This window comes from Ammodytes marinus (assembly GCF_949987685.1).
Source record: "Ammodytes marinus genome assembly, chromosome: 10".
NCBI lineage: Eukaryota > Metazoa > Chordata > Actinopteri > Uranoscopiformes > Ammodytidae > Ammodytes > Ammodytes marinus.
The window spans coordinates 14,951,838-14,971,208 of NC_137214.1; the positions used below are offsets into that span (position 1 = coordinate 14,951,838).

The 19,371-nt window shown below is 41.2% G+C and overlaps 1 protein-coding gene across 5 annotated transcripts in view; it reads left to right on the forward strand.

The window, feature by feature from the left end:
- The window catches only part of atp11c (ATPase phospholipid transporting 11C (ATP11C blood group)), a 54,562-nt gene that overhangs the window by 29,487 nt on the left and 5,704 nt on the right, over positions 1-19,371 (forward strand). For all 5 annotated transcript variants that reach the window (XM_080035001.1, XM_080035005.1, XM_080035003.1 and 2 more), the window contains exons 4-28: positions 1,260-1,340; positions 2,788-2,895; positions 3,710-3,838; positions 4,275-4,363; positions 5,028-5,078; positions 5,514-5,578; positions 5,691-5,772; positions 5,862-6,012; positions 6,798-6,995; positions 8,107-8,277; positions 8,956-9,167; positions 9,381-9,452; positions 9,570-9,643; positions 9,789-9,892; positions 10,227-10,408; positions 12,956-13,222; positions 13,817-13,994; positions 14,113-14,215; positions 14,307-14,452; positions 14,769-14,828; positions 15,779-15,906; positions 17,304-17,439; positions 17,547-17,612; positions 17,753-17,856; positions 17,976-18,132. In XM_080035001.1, coding sequence (XP_079891127.1) covers positions 1,260-1,340; positions 2,788-2,895; positions 3,710-3,838; positions 4,275-4,363; positions 5,028-5,078; positions 5,514-5,578; positions 5,691-5,772; positions 5,862-6,012; positions 6,798-6,995; positions 8,107-8,277; positions 8,956-9,167; positions 9,381-9,452; positions 9,570-9,643; positions 9,789-9,892; positions 10,227-10,408; positions 12,956-13,222; positions 13,817-13,994; positions 14,113-14,215; positions 14,307-14,452; positions 14,769-14,828; positions 15,779-15,906; positions 17,304-17,439; positions 17,547-17,612; positions 17,753-17,856; positions 17,976-18,132 — 3,114 coding nt within the window. The remainder of the gene's footprint in view (positions 1-1,259; positions 1,341-2,787; positions 2,896-3,709; positions 3,839-4,274; positions 4,364-5,027; positions 5,079-5,513; positions 5,579-5,690; positions 5,773-5,861; positions 6,013-6,797; positions 6,996-8,106; positions 8,278-8,955; positions 9,168-9,380; positions 9,453-9,569; positions 9,644-9,788; positions 9,893-10,226; positions 10,409-12,955; positions 13,223-13,816; positions 13,995-14,112; positions 14,216-14,306; positions 14,453-14,768; positions 14,829-15,778; positions 15,907-17,303; positions 17,440-17,546; positions 17,613-17,752; positions 17,857-17,975; positions 18,133-19,371) is intronic.

Here is a 19,371-nt window from a genome sequence, read left to right on the forward strand (position 1 = left end):
ACTGCCCTTGTACTGTGTGTGTGTGTGTGTGTGTGTGTGTGTGTGTGTGTGTGTGTGTGTGTGTGTGTGTGTGTGTGTGTGTGTGTGTGTGTGTGTGTGTGTGTGTGTGTGTGTGTGTGTGTGTGTGTGTGTGTGTGTGTGTGTGTGTGTATACAATGTGACTGTGTGTTCACGTCTTGCTGTGATTATTGAGCGAGCAGCAGCAGGTCGTTTTCATTCTCAGACCGAGCACAGGTGAGTTTAAACACCGGAGAGACTACTTCGAAAGGAAAAGGCATCTCCCGGTCGTCTTAGGGGCTGATGTCTATCTGGCAGCTTGTAATGCTTCCTGATCAGAATAACAAGGAGCTCTGGATGTTTTGTGTCTTATGTGTGTGTGCTGGAAATACACACCCAGACTCAGGGTGGTAGAGAGGGAGACCAGCTTGCATTCTGCAGGATCAGAAATGCCAGGGGTAAATCCCGTCTTATGATGGTTTTAAGAAACATGTGAACACACACACACACACACACAAGGCCATTTGTGTTTTTAGCTGAAAGAGTGGGGGCTTGATCAGGTGCTGCTCCTGAACTGATTGTTCGGGATTACCTGATCACTGGTTCCACACTTATTCTTGAAAATGCCATACATACGCACGTACACAAACTCTGTGCATCTAGAGACCTTTGCACACAGCTCAGGCAGGTAAGGTGAGTCCAGCAATGGTTTGTGTTGGCCCGTCTCCCATGCCTTTGCAGAGACGCAGAAATGTTGGCATACCTTCAGATTAAACACTCTGTCCCTGGCCCACTTGATTAAAGGTTCTGTGGTCCAGAACATCCCTCCCCCTCGGCTTGCTTCCAAAATGTAAATGTCTCCCCCCGCGTGTTTGCTACTGATGAACACATTTCGCGGGCATAGTAGAAATGCCTCACATACTCAGACTACACCCTGCATTTAGAGGGCTAGCCCCGTCTTCTGAACCACGCTCGGCTACTGCAAGCTTCCAGCTGCAACCACAAACAGACATGTGCTGCAGGAAGACTTTGCAGTGATGTATAGTATTCAATGCATAGTGTTTCAAGGTCATTGTTCAAGCAGCCTTCAGGTATTATGCCCCCAGACTGTGGAACACCTCCCCCCCCCCAGAGAGTCTCAGAATGGCTGAAACTTGTCAGAAATGTGCTATAGAAATAAAGTTTTATTTTATTGTTATTGTTGAGGTATAACGGAATATTTCTCTAAAGTGATTTGAAATTGTTTTCTCCCCTCCCAATAGGTGATAGTGGACACCCCCACCAGCCCAGTCACCAGTGGCCTACCATTATTTTTTGTGATCACAGTAACCGCTATCAAGCAGGTAAGATGCCACCTAAAGAAGCCGATGAGTGCTACAATACAAGAACTGTTATGGGGATTTTTATTGTCCATGTCTTCATTTCACTGTATTGTCTCCTTTTGCATTACACCCTATCCTACCTTTCCATATAAGATAATGGGTCCCCCTGCATTCATAAGTCCCTTGCTGTGATTTTTGTATAAAGTATCCGGCTAATGCTCTCTTGGACTTCGTATTGATGTGCTCCGCTTGTGAATTCTGATTGGGCAGAAGACGAAATGAGCTCTGGGGGAATGTTAGCAAATGGAGAGAGAGAGAGAGAGCAAGATTAAGTCTATTACAGAGATACACATTTTAAAGGGAAGTGTCTGCTTCTTTGCCTCTGTCGCTGCCGTGTCCCAGCTTTTAGATCTTTTGTTTCATTTTGGCTTTTTAGTTAGACTACTGCTGGGTGCTTTGAAATGCACAATAGTGGGTGGTCGGGCTTCCTTCCCCGTAACAAAAATATGGAACCCTCTGATAGTGCTGGAACCGCCTTTCGGGCTAGCCTTTGAAGTGGGACAATTAGGCGCTCTGCCCGGCTCTATCATTTCAGGCTGAGGTGAACTGCATAGTTCAGCTGACCACTCCATTGAATGCCTCCCCCCCTCCCCTCTCTCGTCCACCTGGCGTTATTTCTCATCTTCACTCCACCAGTTCTTTTCTTTCTCCCCCTCTCACCTTTCCCGGTGATCCCACTCTCTGGCTGGAGCTCTGCCTTGTTGGCACGCCCTCCGGTTTCCCTCTCTCTACCCTCTGCATCTCTCCACCATCTCCTCCTCTATCTCTATTACTATCTTATCGTATATACTTATGAAGTCTGCACCAGGCTTTGTGCATCATGCTGCTGCTACCACAGGAATCATTATTATTATTTCTATTTTAACAGTCAGTATTTCATGGTATAGTGTTCCAATTCACTGCTGGACAATCCCCATCCTATTCTACTGCTGCCGGCACTCTTGTTCACATAATGATGGAATAAAAAATTTAAGCACTATTGTCGTAAACAAAAAGAAAAAAAAACTTTAGTTGGAAAGAGAGCTTTCGTACAGTCATGTAAATAATGGTTGTATTTTGACCATCCTTTTATCCCTTACATTTAACTGTATATACACCCATTGATTTGTTATGTGACCAAAGAGAAAAACTGAACAAATCAACAGTAAACAAAAAAAGACCCTGTATAGTAGCCATGAGTAAATAGCCTAGGTCACCTTATATGTACAAACATCCCAACCTACATATACTCATACATACATAAAAATAGAAAAATCTATGCACTTGCTTTAGCATGTTTGGGTCTTATACACTCCTTTACCCACCCTTCACTGTCTGTCAATAATTACTGATGTCACAACAATGTATTGGACTTTTTGTTGTGCTAAGCAAATTAACCTGTATCCGATTTTGATATTTGTTGCTGCAGGGCTATGAGGACTGGTTACGGCACAAGGCGGACAACGAGGTGAACAAGTACCCAGTGACTGTGCTAGAGGACGGCAGGAGGATACGGACCGAGAGCGAGAAGATCAAGGTAACCCCCTGTATTCCCTCAGAGGCATATCCAGAGAGAAGCCGCCGGTAGCTTGGCATGCCTGTGGTTGGAATATATGCACAAGGGAGAACATACTCCGCTGAACTGATTAGTTGTTCAAACATGGGTGTGATGGTTATTATTAATGTATCCAGGATGTTGTGTGCAGGTTAGTTATCCAATGCATTCTTATCTATTTGCTGGGCTAACTGTATTTTCAAGGATTTGTGGTTGTCTGAAAGGTTCAAATATGCATAAATCAATATTTTTCAGTGTTTCAAATTGAACCAGACGACTCCTGGTTATGCCAAAGAGCTGCTTGTGCGGCCGACACAACTGAGAATCAACACACAGATGTCAAAACCCAAAACAATGTTGCCTCAGACATGTATTAAACTGGACAGCTGCTCCCAGCACAGGAGCTCACACGAGCTGTGAGCTACCTCCAGGTGCTAAATGTACTAGAGCTAAAGTACACATTTAGTCAGCCAAAGACAAGCCTCTGCTTTTGTCAGTTGTGGCAGATCAAATATGAGCTTAATAGCTGCGAGGAAATTGACCTGTGGTTAGACAGAGGACTCTGCAGGGATGCGAAATGTCTCTCTGTTTATGCTATATGTTGAAGAAAGCACTTACTAACTTACTTAAATTAGCCACAACAACTTGATGAGAAATAAGCTGCAAGTTTAATTGGCTTGGTTCTGCTCCCTAGTGGTGAAATTGCTTAAACTTTTGATTGTTTCGTTTCACCTATGTCACTCACACTGACCCGTCTGTACAATTACCTTTTGTGTTAATTTTTTTCTTCGATCAGGTTGGCGATGTTGTGGAGGTGGAGGAAAATGAGACCTTTCCCTGTGATTTAATACTGCTGAAGTCTAGCCGAGATGATGACACATGTTTTGTTACCACTGCAAGTCTTGATGGAGAGTCCAACCATAAAGTATGATGGATTTTTTTTATTTTTATAACAGAATACTTTGGTTGTCATTTTTGGGAAGATTTTCATCAATGTTGGCTTTGAAGAATACACCTGACCTAGAAGTTGTTTCCATTAAAATATAATTATGCATAGTTATACTCGTTTTTATAACTGTAATGCTTTGCAGAAGAAGGCAAGAAAGTTAGATTATTCATTTGGAGTTGGTTTTCTCCATAATTAATCTATACTTCAGTTGTTCTTCATATATCGTGACTCATCAGCATTGCTACGGAGAAACATCCCCACGTTTCTCTTTTTGCTAGTTCCTCAGACATATGCGTTTGTGGCTTTTTGTTGTATCATTTTTCTTCCTGTTATCACATCACATCTGTGTTTGAGGATCAGGCAAAGGCTAAAAATGGTCACTCGAGCGTCTCACACTCTGCCTTCTTCACAGACACACTACACCGTGCCAGAAACAGAGAAGGATCTGGAATCTCTCAACGCCACCATCGAGTGTGAACAGCCACAGCCTGACCTTTACAAGTAGGGCCTTCATCATGCTGCCCCAACAAGTTTACACCACAAGCATGTGTCGCCCTGTGCTTTGTTTGGAGATGGATTAACTTAATGCCAGTTCAACAATGTCCTTAATGCATCTGTAAATTAACAGCTAGATTGTTAGAGGAGGTTTTTGGCAAGCTGTAGTATTACTTATGTTTGAATTGTTTCACATTAGGAATGGAGAGTGGACCTGGTATTTCCAGTTATTTTTGGTCACTCTGCACACAGCACAGAGCTGATTCTTGTAGACTTGTAGTAGCCTCATATCATTCAACAAGACAGCCTGTGGCTCCCCCATTCGGGCATGGAGTAGGGAATATTGTCATTCAGCCAGGCATCAGAATGGTGTTTGAGACGTGCTAAGTAAGCCGCGCTGCCAAACGCTTGCTATTCACAGTCAATAAAACTGACAGTGTGCTGCTGGCTAACCAACAGTAATTAACTGCCTCCAAAACTCTGCAACTGATTTTCAGCTCAGTGAGTACTCACAGGTTCATAAAGTTAATGAACTCTGCGTGGATTTGCATACTTCAAGTTCATTTCAACTCCAGTATTAACAGGTTGAAGAATATGATACTAGATGTACTTTATTTTTTTTTACGAATGATGTCGTCAGCTTCTGAGTACGTCTGTATTCTTGTTCCAGGTTTGTCGGACGTATGCACCTTTACAAAAACAATCAGGAGCCTGCAGTGAGGTGAGGGCACTCAATGTACAGCTATCTCAGCCCACTTTAAGTGAGATCAAAATCAGAACACATTTGTCTAAGCATTCATTTGTTTCCCTTTGCATTACCGAAAAATTATTATTCCCTTGGTCCTCCATTGCAGAAGAGCATTGAAAATTAAAACAGGCTGGCATGGCTTCAGCCACTGATTCCAAAGCACTCCCTCGGGCATTTATCATTGACTGTTTTATTATGGCCATACAAAACAAAATGCCAGCGTCCTTCTCAAGAACACCGGGAATGGTGCAAGCTCAGGCTGCAGTCATACTGTGTGTGTATTGTATGTGTATTTTAGAGTGGGTGCTAGCTCGCCTGCCAGGTTTCCATTTAGAAAATGGAGGAGTGTGCGGATTGCACAGCGCCCTTTGTGATTAAACTGTTTGATCTACTTATGTGACTGTGCAGGTCTTTGGGCCCAGAAAACCTTCTGCTGAAAGGAGCAACGTTAAAGAACACCCAGAAAATATTTGGTAAATCATGTGACTTTCTTTTAACTTTATTAGGATCATTTATATTGGTGACGGTCGCTCAATATCAAAAAAACAAACAAATCCTTATTCTTTAACTTTTTCCTTTCTCGAGGTGTTGCAATTTACACGGGCATGGAGACAAAGATGGCTCTTAACTACCAGGGCAAGTCTCAGAAGCGCTCTGCTGTGGAGAAGTATGCTTTTTAGACAAAATGCTGTCAAGATGGAAATGCATGCCATACCATTGGTTTCCCCTCACTAACTCTGTTTCTTTTGCTTTCAGGTCTATCAATGCCTTTCTCCTGGTTTACCTTTGCATATTGGTGAGCAAGGCCCTGGTGTGCACTACACTGAAGTATGTGTGGCAGAGCAAGCCTGGACAGGATGAGCCTTGGTACAACGAGAAAACGCAGAGAGAGAAGGATACCAATCTGGTGAGAACTGGTTTCAGCCAAGCGCCTGTCGTTGTTGTTTGAAACAGTCAACTGTGAGTTAAGTGTCTGATAGGCACCACAGCAGCCCCAAACCAAGCTTGTATCAAAAGTGGAATAGAAAATACAATCCAAAAATTGGGAACTTTCTTTGCTTGAGTGTAATAATTGGAATAATGTCTTCGTTATGGACAGGGATTACCATTGCTGGGAAAAGAGTAGCTAATAAGTCTTGATAGCATTGCAATAGTACTGTGTTATGTGTATTGCAAGTACTACTGCACCTAGAGGGACTTCGATTAATATGATGAATACTTGGGGGAGGCTTGTAGTTTTATTTCTGAGGTCAGAGTTTCTTTGTAGTAAAGCATTTTACAAGCCCCCTAGCCTCCTCTCATCCACTCTAATAAAACTCCTAGTAGCTAAATGAAATGGCCACAGCAGACCTATATTGTGATATGTCCCAGTTCATTAGTTGTTCGCCTTCTGCCCCCTAGCCCTCAAAGCACTGTGAACAATCTTATACAACCACGTGAATTTCCATCTTTGTTCCATATTTTTTTGCTTTGATAATCCAGCCCTGTTCGTCTCAATTTAAGCTCATCATGTATGTTGTGCACACAGAGTGCAATGGTGTCAGTTTATGGTAAAATCTGTCTTGCCAGCATTTTTTTCTAAGCCGGCTCATATTGCAGAGACAAGTGGTGCAATTCCCCAATGACAAGAAAACAAAAATACATTTAAATATGTGGCTCTTTTGACGTATTCAAATTTTTTCCCCCCAACAGTACCTGAAGATGTTCACTGACTTCCTGTCCTTCATGGTGCTCTTCAACTTCATCATCCCGGTGTCCATGTATGTGACGGTTGAGATGCAGAAGTTTTTGGGATCCTTTTTCATCACCTGGGACAAGGACTTCTATGATCCTGAAATCAAGGAGGGAGCACTGGTCAACACGTCAGACCTCAATGAAGAGCTGGGACAGGTCAGACAGACGGACAGACAAATAGAAGTCAGAACAACATTTTAACGGCACAAATGTTGTGTCATTTTGGGAATTTTGGAAGTGGAGTCAGCAATCCTGAAGGATGCTTTTTGTCAGAATCACCTTTTTGTCAAACTCAGTGAATATCTCCTCACAATCTGCTACCTGTCCATACTTTGTGTGCGCTGAAAACAAAATCCAGTGTTTATACATAGACATGGCTCTGTAAACTGGTATGTAAACTGAAAAAATTCATTTCTACCCATTTAACACTTTGGAAATCAATGTATAATGTTGTCTTTGGCTCTAGAAAGCTGAGAAAATCATTATCATACAAACAATAATTTGTGGACATTTTAACCTTAAAGTTAATATGCAGTGTCCATAAATAATCTGCCTGTGTAATATATGGAATTACAGCTAGCACATTACAAGTCAAACTCGGCCCAATACGGTGTGATACACAAAGAATACCAAACAGCGACTAAGTGTGTAAATGGAACACCACGCCACCGCTGTATGTCATATATGGCAAGTTGCCATTATATAACATTTACATTTTTTTTTTTGCATCTTAACCACTTAAATCTCATACTTTCAAAGGAATCTTTCACCGCTAAAAAATGAATGAAGTACATCTCTAATTCATGAAAAAAAGCTTCCTCTGTTATACTCTCTATATTGAGAAACACTGTTACAAAAAGAATATATTTTTTATCTTGATACTTGAAATGTAAAGAATAGGAAACATTACAGGTGAGATCAAGTTAAGTTAAATCAAACTGTTTTCTCCAAACTGACTTGACAGTTCAAGTGCTGCTGAAAAATAGGAGCTGCATAAAATGACACTAGATTAGCTGTGCTGTCCCGACCTTTTTTTTATGACACTTCTGGCTCAAAGGAGTGCCGCCATACATCAGTCACACTTGGTTTGCCAGATGATTACTTCAATTAAATTGATGCTTCGTTAAACTGATTAATGCGGTGTTAATTCTCTCTGGGAGTTAATTGCCTAGTCTTATTGTTAAAACCTTTTTAAATGGGCCGCTGACATTTTATGGGTTCTTGGAAGAGTCTGCCATTGTTTTTTTTTTAATCACGTTGCCTGCAGGTGGAGTATGTCTTCACGGACAAGACCGGCACCCTGACTCAAAACAGCATGGAGTTCATAGAGTGCTGCATAGACGGATACCAGTACAAGTACAGGGACGCCACCTCCGAGCTGGACGGCTTCTGTGTCACAGATGGGCCTGTGAGCAAACTGCAGGAGAAAGCTGGCAAGGTGAGTGTTGTGGTCTACCCTCCCATCTGTTGGTCAAGTCACACAAGCAGCAGCATACGGGCGATTACATAGCTCGCCTGCCCGGAAGGACCCTCCGTAGGTCACCCACATAGTATCCTTGACATGTCATGATGTCAACATAAGTACTCAACATGGAGGGGGTGGGGAGCAGAGTGGACATGTGCTCTTGACATGAGCCCTCCCCCCCTCCGGATAACACTGTTGCACTTCAGCACTCGTGTTGATAAGAAGTCAATTTAAACACAAATCAAGGGGCTAATCTCCGGCTACTGTTTATGGCTATATATGCGGCTATAAATTAATTTAGTAGTTGTAAATGGATGTTCATTAAAAATTGGTTTAAACAGTCATTAGATTTAAAGGTGCACGAGGAACTTTCAGTTTGTGTTCATTCTTGCAGCCCCTTCGGACAAAAGCGGTAGAGTTTCTAGCACGCTGTAGTTCCTGGGTGAGCGTACCCATCACGAAGGCATCAAGAAAAACCATACAAAAATAGCATTTTCTTTCACTGATGGTCTTGTTTGTTACATGTAATGTATGATCATCAGACTGTTTTTAAAAATATTTAAAAGTTCCTCGTAGCACCTTTTTAAAACAGCATTTACTGTATATATTGTTTTATTGTGTTAAGCCAATGCTCATGTTTTGTTTTCTAAGGAGAAGGAAGAGCTCTTTCTGCGCGCCCTGTGTCTGTGCCACACAGTGCAGGTGAAGGAGTCTCCGATGCCGGCTCAAGGCCAGGGGGACGGACTGACGGACCAGCTGGACGGTCTGGGGCCGGACGGAGAGGTGCTCCATCTGCAGCAGGAGCAGACAGGCTTCATCGCCTCCTCACCCGATGAGGTGGCCCTGGTCAAGGGTGCCATGAAGTAAGTTTTCTTTTGGCTCAGGGGAGATGAACTGACATTGTTAACAGCTGTTCAAACAGCAAGCAGCCCCGTAGTGTGTATGAGTATCACAGACTGTATTTAAAAAAAAAAAATCCTAGATGCTTTAGATTCCATTACTTACTACACTAATTCATATATCTCTATGAGTACACACAACTGGCTAAAGTGTAATGGTCTGACTCCATCTTGCAGGTACGGCTTCACATTCCTCGGCCTTGAAAGTAAAACCATGAAAATTCTCAACAGGAACAATGACGTTGAATTGTAAGTCATTCATTGCATAGGCCAAGTTTTTTTTAATGTATTTGTCTCGTATCCCAATTTTTCTATTTATATTTGAGCAACAGCTTTCATTTTTTGTCCATTGTCTGCTTCCCGAAGGTATGAACTGCTACACGTGTTGCACTTTGACCCCGTGAGAAGGCGAATGAGTGTAATAGTCAGATCCAAATCAGGTGAGCTTCAGTTTATTGCCAAAATGATTACATTGACCCGACTTTAGTACGTGCCCTCAACCCTTATCTTGCTGTGTGTGTGTGTGTGTGTGTGTGTGTGTGTGTGTGTGTGTGTGTGTGTGTATTTGTTTTTATTTGTGTATAGGTGATACACTGCTCTTTTGTAAGGGAGCGGACTCTTCCATCTTTCCCCGCGTCAGGCAGGAGGAGGTCGAAAGGATACGCATGCATGTGGAGCGTAATGCGACGGTGGGTGACCTACGCACATTGGCTCTCTCAATCCAGTAGCTTTTGACATATTAAAAAGTATATTATGCATGATTCTAACAATTCTAGGTTCAGACAGGTTTTGACTTAAGAGTACAGTGATGTTAAAAGTTTTTTCTTGGTTAATTTTCTTTTTTCGTTTATCTTTTCACAAAAAAACAAAATTTTTATTTTTTATTTGACTATTTTCTTTTATTTCTGTTTTTCTCACATGTTTCGAAACACACCAAACTAAACAATGATGTTACCACAGATTGTTTTGTGTTTTCTTGTGTTGTAACATTGTGTGCTGTGTGTTTGTGTGACTGTTTTTAAGGAGGGCTTCCGGACACTGTGTGTGGCCTACAAACGTCTCAGTGCAGAGGAGTACAGCCAGGCAGACGCGGGGTTGAGGGAAGCTAGGCTGGCTCTGCAGGACAGAGAGGAGAAGCTCATGGCAGTTTACAACCAAGTGGAGGCTGGCATGAGTCTGATAGGAGCCACTGCAGTAGAGGATCGGTGGGTGCACACAACCTAACCCATACAACCATATTATAAAGCTCTGGAAAAAATGAAGAGACCAGTCTGGATTTTTCTTAAATCTTCATCTCTACATTACTTAATGGAAATGCTCTTCATGACAATATTCTTATTGTGAATTTGGTAGAAATATTGTCTATAGAATAAAACCAAAATGTTCATTCTACTCAAACATATACCTCAAAATAGTAAAACGAGAGACACTAAACATTTGGAGTGGTCTCTTAATTTTTTTCCTGAGCTGTATTTTTCCATAAAGAAATCTCAAACTACACCTGAAATTGATTGTGGCAGACAGCAATCAACAATACACTATAAACCTCCTTCTCTGACTTAAAGGTGCTATGAATTTTGAAATATTTCTGAAACAGTCATTTTCCTCATGATTGTGAAGGAAGTTCTTTCAAGGTTAGAGGTCAACTCAGGTGGAAGAATATTTCAGGAGACTTGGATGAATTATGAAGCAATATTTATTACAAGCTTGGCCAAGGAGAACCGGGCCGCAACTTGGGGGACTTGCGATCCAGTTCTGCCAGACACTTCCAAAGAGCAGTGTATTACCTTGTGCTATCTCTAACATCTCCCTGGCTCGGGCACCAAGTGTACCAATGTTTTGGGTCAGAGCTGAACACAGTGAACCATAACATTCTGGGGCCGTATTCACAAAACATTTTATCTTAGCGCTAAGAGTACTCCTGAGGAGCACTAAAGTAAGTAGTAAGGAGTAATTTCTTAAAACCTATTCACAAAGCTGATAAGACCAACTTTTACTAAGGAATGGGAGGGACTCCTAAACTAAGACTAGAGGGCGGTGTTGACCCTGTTGCTATGGATGATGTCATGTTCATACCTTCTATGCCCACAGTGATTGGCTGAGAGGGAATAAGAGCTAAGAGTGAATTTATGATAGAAACACTGTGGGAGATATCCATATCGTTCCGCTGTATTAAAGTAAAGAGTTTTTTTATACAATTAATGACAAGTGACACTGATTTAACATGAAACCAAGATACTGCAAGGTTTCCCACACTTTCGTTCACAATTAACCTACAATAGCGCCACATAGGCCTATTCATTTTAAATTTTACAATGATTTGAATCAATTTAGAAACAACTCTCTCGTAAAGTGCATGCGGAAGGAAAAAGGCGAGACGCGCAACTATACAGTAGCGGACCTGTGGAACGGAGGAGATGGTGCGAAGCGCCACATATAGGTCTACTCTAGTAACAAATTAAACCCAAACGTGACACCAACAGTAACTTTCAGTGCATCGTAAACCCAAAGCAACTGCAGGAAAAGGAACTCAATAAATATTTTTCTAAATAAATATAATAAATATAAATATGTCTATACTTTCTAAACATAGCTTTACTAAGATCATTAAACCCTTACAGCTATTAAGGTACCTTTTGTAAAGCTCACTAGCATTAAATCTCTCCAAAACACCATCAAATGGCTGTCTGTGATTTACTCTTAGCGACTTAGAAGTCCTCTCGAGGACTCCTAGCTTTTCATAGATTTAGGAGCTAGTTTTAGCGCTAAAATGCTTTGTGAATTACACTTATCTTAAAAAGTGAAACGCCCCTTATTTTTGAGAGTTACTCCTAAATCAGCACATTAGGACCTACTCTTAGCCTTAAAATGTTTTGTGAATACGGCCCCTGGAGTCTAAGGAGATGAGACTATCTATACAGCTGGCCTGAGTGTCTCCTAACATGCTACAAGGCTGACATAGTGTCTGAGGTATAGACAGACACACAAGACAATCATAAATTACATGTAACAGCAAACGAGACCATGAGTGCAAAGAAAGCTATTTTTATACAGTTTTTCTTTATGCATTTGTCATGGGTACGCTCACCCAAGAACAACAGCTGATGTAATAAAAACACTACTGCTTTTTCAGATGGTGCAAGAATAAACATAAACTGATAGTTCCTCGGAGCACCTTAAATATTCTATAAATAGAAAGAGCGTCTATATTATCTGATCCATCCTTTTTCATTGATTCATAATGTTTATCTACGGTTAATGTCATCTCAACGCTTTGAGCAACACCCTTTTCCTGGTATATGCCCCTTTCTCACACTTCAACAGGTTCCTGGTAGTGTTGTATTTGGTTCCTTAAATCCTCTTAACAGACCAAAGTTCCTCTTTTTAGGAACTTTTTAATTCAAGCTCACACTGCCATCGTGTGGTTGACATTGGGTATTATCTCACAATCCAAGGTTTACAACAATTTAAAGTCAGAATGTTTTGTTTTATTATTCCTCCAAAAATGTGAAAATGCATCAGCTACCACAAAAGATATGATACAATTTATTGCATCATTTCATTTGATCTGTCATACGCAAATTAATTCCAACATGTATTTATTGTCTTTCTTAAATGATTGTAGATGAAATAATATGGATATCAAAAGATACTCATTTAAATATACTAATGCTTTTGGTTTAATTAAGTAATAGTGTTAATGTCTTAGAGTTAATTGAACACTCTTTCACCTGTCTAACTTCCCCCCCTAGGCTTCAAGAGGAAGCGGCAGAGACCATGGAGGCTCTGCAGGGGGCCGGCATGAGTGTTTGGGTTCTAACGGGGGACAAGATGGAGACGGCAAAGTCCACCTGTTACGCTTGTAGATTGTTCCAGAGGAACACGGAGCTGCTGGAGCTGACTGTGCGCACACTGGAGGATGGAGAGAGGAGGCGTGAGGAACGTCTGCACGAGCTCTTGCTGGAATACCATAAGAAAGCGGTACAGGATGCACCTCCAGTGAAGGCAGGCGTCACCAGGTCTGTACCTTGACTTACGTGATCTCAGGCTATGTGTTGAGGCGGTTATGTGATATTTATGTTCTGGTATTGTGTCGATCACAAGTAAACTTTATTGATGATTAAACTTTAACTAGGGCTGTAACGATAGACCAACTCAAGATTCGATTTGTATCATGATTTTTGACCCACGATTCGATACATACCACGATTTTTTGAATTTGAACATTAACATTTAACTTAATGTGACATTCAATAACACATAATATGAACAGATTTGAACACAAAGAACAATATAAGCAAAATTAATAAATAAATAACCAAAGATAACCCTCTTCTCTGTGACAAAATAATACTGTTGAAAATAAAAATAATTGAACTGTGCTGTAAACCAAAAATCAAGTTAGAAAACAAATGAACACTCAACAGCTTCCTTCACCAAACCTGATTGGTTTGACGACAGTTAAAAAAACGAGTGAGAAAAATAAATAATGAATGCAATTCTGCCTTCTCACGACGCGATACAGGATCGTGGCTCTGTGTATTGCGATTTTGGTTTTGATACGCATATCGTTACAGCCCTAACTGTAACCCATTCCCTGTACTGTTTGGTAGGAGTTGGTCTTCAACCAACCAGGACTTTGGTTTCATCATTGATGGAGCCACTCTGTCCATGGTGCTCAACTCCTCCTCTGAATCCAACTCTAATCGCTACAAGAACCTGTTCCTGCAGATCTGTCAAAACTGCACAGCCGTGCTCTGCTGCCGAATGGCTCCTCTTCAGAAGGCACAGGTCAGAACAACAACAGAGTAATTCAATGTGGAATATATTTATTCATTAATGGATTGGAATAATTGTTTTTATAATGGTCCGTAACTTAAAAACAACCATATCTTGCTCCGTCTTTTAGATAGTTAAAATGGTGAAGAACTCTAAAGGCAGCCCGATCACCCTTTCGATTGGAGACGGCGCCAATGATGTCAGCATGATTTTGGAAGCTCACGTTGGCATTGGTGAGAAAACAGAACTCTTAGTTATTGTTCCAAAGTGGAGGGAAAGGGGTAGATCTTTTGGTGATGGGATATTTGTTCTTTTGTCTTTCAGGTATTAAGGGTAAAGAAGGTCGGCAGGCAGTGAGGAACAGTGACTATGCCATCCCCAAACTCAAGCACCTCAAGAAGCTTTTATTGGCTCACGGGCATCTCTACTATGTTCGCATTGCACACCTGGTCCAATATTTTTTTTACAAGGTAGGTATGCCGGCACAGAGGCTACTCTCACTTTTACTTCACGCCATTCGTCTTGCTAAGAACCCTACGTTTTGGGTTTCAGCAAAGCTTGTATTCCCATAACAAAACCACACGCTAACTTGATTTGAGGATTATGAAGTGATGAGTTTGATTTCAACAGAATAAACCCGCAACAAATGATACAAATTATAATAGGGTAATATATTGCATTATTGTGACAAAATATTATAAGCCCATGGGAACATATGAATGCATTCTATGTATTGGTCCATCAGTGAGAGCCTGTTTTTTTAGTTTTTTCTCTGTTTCCCTGCAGAACCTTTGCTTCATTTTACCTCAGTTTCTGTTCCAGTTCTTCTGTGGTTATTCCCAGCAAGTGAGTATTTCCCTGAGGCCGTTTTGAGGTTCAAAGCCATGTTGAAAATGAAATGACGCAGTATTTCCTTGAATCCACACCTCCTCGTCCTCGTGAATTCCAGACTCTTTCCCTCAGATTGCTCCCCCTCCCCTCCATCACCCACCCCCTGGGATGCCTGTGCTCTGGTTCATATGTTTCTATACTGACCACACACACACAGTAATGATACAGACATGTGCCATGTTCTGCCACCATGCTACACCGTTTGTGGACATTATGTCATCATGGTGGCATGTGCCTTCGTGTCTGTGACTTTACGCTACATAATAGAAATTCAGGTATGGATTACATGACCTGATTTAAAGTTTTGAGCACATTGGATGAATTCACTTGGTTATATATAATGAGCAATATGTGGCACTTTTTTGATATAAAAACTGCTCCTGACATGGAAATATCTGTTAATAAGTGAATTAATTCATATGGATGTGGTGGAAATTATTCTAAGGTCAGAGCAAGTCAGCTCAGGTAAAAGGACATTCCAGGAGACTTATGCAGCAAAATTTATTGAAGCTGGATCGAGGAGAAAAAGACAGCTGCACAAGTACATGCAGTTCTGGCCGACACTTCCTGAAAGCAGAGTTTTCACTTGTGCTATCTCTAAAGGCACCAGGCTAGGGCGCCAAGCTAACCAATCTTTTGGGGCTAAGCTGAACACAGTGCACCCTAACAACCAAAACAAGATAGACACATACAACAGGAAATTGAGTATGTTTTGGCCACTGACATTTATCTTTCATGAGTCCATGAAAGATGTATATAAGCTTGCTTACATGACTGTATGTGTAAGTATGATGGTGTGTATGAGGTTTGTCCTCTCTCCATGATATTAACCCCTGGTTGCACCCCCCCCCCCCTCCTCCTCCTCCTCCTGACCAACCCCCGCCTCCTGCTCCCATCTTCCCCAGCCCCTGTATGACGCGGCCTATCTGACGATGTACAACATCTGCTTCACCTCTATGCCCATCCTGGCTTACAGCCTCTTGGAGCAGCACATATGCATGGAGGTTCTGCTGGACAATGCTACCCTCTACAGGTAAACCCGAGTAGTACCTTTGTTGACCTGCAATGTACCATGCTGGGCTTACACTAGAGGACTTTTAAAAGACTTTGAAAAGACTGAAGACTGAAACCCTCACACCTGAAGACAACTAGTCATTAGTTTTAAGTCACAGAGTGAGATTTTGAAAAGACAGGGGTCTCATATTGCAAGACTACAACTAGATTCCTTTTGAGATTAAAGGCCTGTGATATCACAGAAAGAGAAATGTAGGGTTAGACGGTGAGACCATAAAACACTCTTTCTGCCTTTTCTCAGGCTAGGATGATCCGATTTCAATTTTTTTTGCACATTTATACTTCATAGGATCTCCGAGTTCAATACACCTTCATATTCCAACCGGTGAAGTAGGCCTTTAATATCATTTCCGCAAACGCGATTGTGATTATTTAATTAAAAACAAGTTAATTCAATATTCCGAGCGGGGGACTTCCTTTAGTTATTTGACCAGCTTTATTTGCTGATCTCATACATACCCCAATAACTTTAACTCCTAACCCTGTATTTGACGGTAGAGGCGGCTTCTCTGAAAAAGTATCCGAAATAAGTGCCTAACTAGGCGGACACAGGTTGCGACTAATGCCGCTCCTCCTGTGTCGTGCTTGGTGCATGCGAGAGTGTGACAGTGTTTACGTCATTTCGCTTGAGCCAACCCCCTAAGACTAGCGATAATATCAAACATGTTTGATAATGTCGGAACGTCAAGACGGGAAGAAGACTGGCTGAAATCGGGACAGAAGACCACCATACACCAAACGACTGAGATTACGTGCGCGCGCCACAACTCCAGCACGACTCCCGTGATTTCTGTCCGACATTGGAAGATTGTCTGCGACTGTCAAATCGCGTGAAAAGTCGTGTAGTGTAAGCCCAGCATTAGTTGTAGATATTCTTGATAAATTGCTTGCTATTAGGTTAACATTACCAATATTTATATAAATTAAGATTTACGTCTTTAGATTAACTACATTGATTTAATGATTAATTGAAATTGGCAAATGGCAAAAATGTACCAAAGTACGGTCTCAAAATAAAGTCAAAAATAGATTATAGTGACCGAAAAGGAGCAATATCTCATTACTCTTAAGCCATAGACATTTATTTTATTTTTGTAATGATTTAATTTTAATTTTTATATCACTCTCAAGGCAAAATTTGAAATTCACTGAACAAGTTAGGTAGTTCTTCTACCAAAATCGTAGTTTACATAGGATTACAGTAATAAATTGGTTGTTTTTTATTTGTTTTTTATTTATTTGGAGCTGTTCACATTCCTCGCTCAAATATTTTCTGGCTCCCCTTTTCAGAATTGGATTATATGCACCACAGAGACATAGGAAAAATACATGTTTTTCTTTCATTACATTTTTTAGAGGGATTGCTAAGAATGCCATGTTGCGGTGGGGGCCATTCCTCTACTGGACTTTACTTGGAGTTTTCCATGGCTTGCTCTTCTTCTTTGGTGTCCGATTTTTGTTCAGTAACTCAGCACTGCAGGACAATGGCCAGGTTTGATTATATTCCCCCTTTAAATGATTTGGAATTTGGATGTTTGATTACTTGTTAAAGAATGATCTCGTAAGGGCATTTACTCATTTGTCCTATTTGAATTCCAGGTTTTTGGTAATTGGTCATATGGAACCATTGTCTTCACTGTCCTTGTCTTCACTGTCACACTAAAGGTAAATCCCTCCCCTGTTTAACGTATGAAGCGTGTATCATTATATCAACAGTTTCACATGGAGCAGATATATTGTCTTGCAGAACAGTGACTTTAGCAATGGATAATTGACATGTGTGTTTGGTGACTCTCACATTCTAGCTTGCTCTGGACACACGACACTGGACATGGATCAACCACTTTGTCATCTGGGGCTCCCTGGCTTTCTACATGTTTTTCAGTTTCTTCTGGGGAGGAATTATATGGTTAGAAAAACAAACTCTGGATGAAAATATAATCTTTATAGCCATTGTAGCTGGCCTGTTATGTTTAACCCCTGTTGCTTTTCCAGCCATTGTTAAACCAGTGTGTCCCTCTCCTGCAGGCCTTTCCTGAAGCAGCAACGCTTGTACTTTGTGTTTGCCAACATGCTGAGCTCGGTGTCGGCCTGGCTGGTTATCATCCTGCTCATTCTGCTCAGCCTACTGCCAGAGATCCTGCTGGTGGTGTTCCGCAAGCCCCTCGGACCCCACTCTCGACAGGTAGAACTGAAACACACACACACTTACACACTCTACTTCACATGTCTCTCTCTCTTTGTCTCTGTCTCTCTCTCTCTCTCTCTCTCTGTCTCTCTCTCTCTCTCTCTCTCTCTCTCTCTCTCTCTCTCTCTCTCTGTTCCAGATTAAGGAGGCTCAAACATAACATGTACAGTATTTTCTTGTGACAATTTAACAAATTGTTTTTCCCAAGGCTAATTGGCCTCCCACTCCCAAATTAATTTCCCAGAGTGGAGCCAAATATGTGGGTGCAACATAGTCCCAGTTTGATAATAGATCAAATCTGTCATATGTACGGGTCGCTTTCAAATAGCTTTGGTTTTGTTTGTACAGAGTAATGCTTCACTATTGACCGCCACCTATTGACAACTCCCTCAACTGTGTCGTTTAGATCAAGGGGAGGACGAAGAAAAAGTGAATACATTAGACATCGAACACATTTTCTGGGAAATCTAAATGTTTTTGACAGTTTTTGCTGTCCATTATTGCCCTCTGCTGGCTGCTATGAAACATGAGCCAACAGATGTATTACATGGTAGGTTGGGTTAGCTAGTCGCTGAGGAGAAATGTATCTATACACTCCCATTCAAGAGTTCAAGATGGGGCTTAACAAATATTTGTACGTTTTAAATTAAGAGAGGAGGACTGTACGATTTTCCTCCCTCTTCCTCCAGAAGACAACTCTCTCCCAGACGTATTTTGTCATTAGCTCTCCACATGAGGCTGATGTGTTTTCCAAACAGCCGGAAATGTTTTGGCTGTTCACGCTGTGCTTTTGGGTGTGTTCCACACTTGTTTTTTATATTTTATTTTATTGTGTCTAGACTTATTCTATTAGGGGAAAAGTAGTTAACCAAACCAACAGTTTCTTTTACACATATTCAAGGAGAGTTATTCTGCAACGTTGTACAATATGTACTTATTCCAGTGTTTAAAGCTTCTTGCGTGTTTAACTGTCAGTTAGCAAAGTGCCAGAATTGATACAAATTGGTACAAAATAAATAATTGGTGTAGAGCCTGTCTTACTCTGGATTCTGAAGTGTTCAGATTAAAAGGATAGTTGTTATTGTATGTGGTTTAGTGTAACTATCTACTACTTACCTTTCATTTGAAAACACACCCCCTTTTACACTTTATCTTTTTACTCGTTTTCCAACTTTGTTTCTCCTGACTAGTGCTCTGGCCTTTGAGCCTTTAACACATTCTACTTGCTCTGTCTCA